Here is a 3,251-nt window from a genome sequence, read left to right as displayed (position 1 = left end):
ATAGATTTGTAATTACACAGAGAGAAGAAAATTCATGAAGAAATCATCGTATATTATTGAATATAAATATTATTGAATATTACCATTGAATATCGATGATTTTTTTCCATGAATTTTTCACGTCAATTTATTCCACGGTTTTGTGAAAATGGAAAGTCGATCCATGAATTAATTAAAACAGCTAAAAGTCCGAGTATTTCAATCAATTAAAATTAAAATGGCATAAGGTCAACGCATTCATCCGAATAGAAATTGAAAAACGGTCAGGGGATATATTTCATGGGATTAAGGATGAATTACCATAACATTCTTTCATTCCACACTTTTGGACAGGATGATCTCCTCAGAATGAACATCTCAATTATCCCGTCACGGGTGCAAATCTGAGTCTCATTGATCAAATTTTTTTTGGCCGAACGGCAAGCATCAATTCTGATCCATGAGACTGCTCTTTTGTACTCCAGTCAAGCAAACAGATTATCTCAAAATGATGTATTTTTTGTCAGCTGAAAAAAAAAATGCCTGACTTCTGGATGAACTGCCGATTCGATTTTCATTTTAAAAAATGAATAAAACGATATGTTTGTGGGATAAATTATGCATGTAATTTTTCAAGGTCCGGGGATGATTCGATGACTCATCGATGCCATTGATTGGTCATCGATTTATTTAAAGTTGCCATTTTTATTTCTGTCATTTCGTCCTCATCTTGGAGTGTTCACCGTAAAGATCATCCAGGAATCCACAAATTCATGTTGACGTGAATCACCGGAATTTTATGAATTATTTATCAGTGAAGCTACTCACACACTAGAGTTGTATGACCCTTGAGGTACTTCCTTGTGCCAATAATGGAATAATTGTGCAAATATACAGAATCCCAAGATAAATATTAGATATTTTAAGAGAATACCAAGGTTATAAAAATCGGTGATTGGGCCCAGTGGACCCAACGAAATTTATTATTTCTTGTGGAATGAATAGATTTTTGAGAATAAACTTTTTGTATTACATAATAGAATTGCAATTGTGTGTTATTTTTTTATTAAATAAATTTTCATCAACACATTTTTTTTTAATTGAGGAGTGTGCATTGTAATTAATTGGAAAAATCATTCAAATGGTAATTTAAGAACTCATTGGGTAATTTTTCGCTGTTAATTAGTGCCTGCGTACGAGGTGGTTCCAGTCCTCCACATGGTCCACAGGCGAAGCCCGGAAGTGAAACCGGAAATTCATCTTAGAGCATTTGGAAAAAATTATAATTTATCACTGGAGTCAACAAAAGGTCTTCTGAAGCCTGAAAAGCATGTGCCCATGTGGACGGTCTCCAGAAATACTTCAAGTCCTGATGGTCTCGAATACGAAGAAGTGCCAGAGGTAATAAAATCAAAATGGACGGACCATAGGGACTCGAAAAATTCATGTATTCCTTGAGATTTTTGGGAATTCATTACGCCATTATATTTAATCATCAAACAAATTTAATGCCTCAGGGAAGCGCCGACATTGGGGACATCTACCAGGATGCCGACAACATGGCGTCCATCTTGTTGCATCGAGATACAAATGGGAAAGTCCTCGTGGTATGTCATTTTCGCACGTTCCTCTAAATAATCCCATATTTTTAAACTCATTTTCACACGGATAGAAATACCCACGAAAAATTACTGAACCCACATTTCCCTCGTTAATTACACAACTTTGAAAATTTAAGTGGCGACATACCGTAATTTTCCACAGGTAATTCAACCAGAAATTACCAAAAAGCGGAATTATAAAAAAGATAGGTAATTTTTATTGAGAATTTCTTACGTTTGCATTTCGACTGGAGGAGATTTCGGTGACGAATTCTGGATTAATTTCTGTTTTAATTATTTTTTGCAACAAAATTATCGCGGAATGCCGAATTATTATGAAGCAGTCGAGGAATTACTGCTGGATATTTCCTCCGGGCCTTTTTTTTACATCACCATGGGATCCCCGGCTATTATGCTCCTGATATTTCATCAAAACGCGAAACCCAGGCAACGATGAATTGAGGTGCACCAGACCAGTCAACAATGCGGCTGAAAGTGTCTTGCAATTATAGCGATAACACCGAGTGCGGTTTTGTCTGACGAAAACAATTAGAGGGTGGAGAACAATCGTGGCCAGTCCCATGACGGATGATGTATTGCGAGATGACCAGGAATTGTACTGCAATACTCTCAGACATTCGCTTTCTTACCGCGAAATATTGATTTAATATTGAAATCAATATATAAAATATATTCTGAGACTGAAAAAGAATTTCTCAAACCCGGGTAAAAAAAAATTGTCACCGGAATATTTTTTCCAAATGTTTAAAAAAATTTCTGGAAAAGTATTCAGAAAATTATTTTTATGAAAAAAAAAAAGGAGAACAAAATTATTTTATTTTTGGGAAAGGTTTTGAAAAATCAAATTATTTCAAATCGTTTCAAATCATTTCTAAAAAATGCAACTATTCTGTTTCCCGATTTTTTTTTTGTTTTAAAAAGTTTTCCAGAAATTTTTTGAAAACTTGGAAAAATATATTCCGATTACAATTTTCTTTTACCCGGGGGATGAATCAACCCGATTTTCAGTATCAATTTTTCTGGATAATAATAACAATTCGCCATGAGCTCCTGGACAACAAATGCATATGAAAAAAGATGAGAATGGCCTTTGACTCGTGTACTTTCATAAGATACTGCCTCCATTGAAAAAGTGCTTGTCTTTTTCCAAGAGTATTTCATTGAGATCATTGAAACAGTTGTTTCCACAGTTACGTGTAATTTTCTTTCCCGCAAATGATGAATTTAATAACAATGCTTCGATAAAATCACCGCGTTCATTACCATCGAAGAATGGTGATTACTGCAAACTGCTGTTTGCGCGGGTTATCAAGGTAAAAGACAATTAGAGGGTGACGAAGTGCTGGTGTCCTCGTGTGGCTCTTTTTTTCAATTCTCTTTTTATTTTTAATGCACACGCCCCCCGCGTACCACAGAAGCCTTGTCGGTAATAATGATGTACCGCGGTCACGCATCGTCGTTGCACACTTTTATTTGATGTCCTCAACTCCCCGGGAATAAATCCATCATCATCTGTCCGACATCTCGGGTAAAAAAAAAATGTAATCGGAATATTGTTTTCAAATTTTCAAAATTTCTGGACAACTTTTCAGAATTTTTTTTTATAAAACAAAAAAAAATCGGAGAACAAATCAATTTTATTTTTCAGAA

The 3,251-nt window shown here is 35.0% G+C and overlaps 1 protein-coding gene across 1 annotated transcript in view; it reads left to right on the top strand.

The window, feature by feature from the left end:
- Positions 1–3,251, top strand: part of sona (sol narae) — a gene marked incomplete in the record, with an annotated part of 35,441 nt that overhangs the window by 22,749 nt on the left and 9,441 nt on the right. The window contains 2 exon segments of the mRNA XM_011306855.1: positions 1,166–1,380; positions 1,497–1,586. Of these exon segments, the coding sequence (XP_011305157.1) occupies positions 1,166–1,380; positions 1,497–1,586 (305 nt within the window).

Source organism: Fopius arisanus, unplaced genomic scaffold (genome assembly GCF_000806365.1).
Source record: "Fopius arisanus strain USDA-PBARC FA_bdor unplaced genomic scaffold, ASM80636v1 scaffold00050, whole genome shotgun sequence".
In the NCBI taxonomy this organism is placed as follows: Eukaryota; Metazoa; Arthropoda; class Insecta; order Hymenoptera; family Braconidae; genus Fopius; species Fopius arisanus.
Note: the sequence above shows the minus strand (reverse complement) of the source record. Positions and strands in the feature narration are given on the sequence as shown.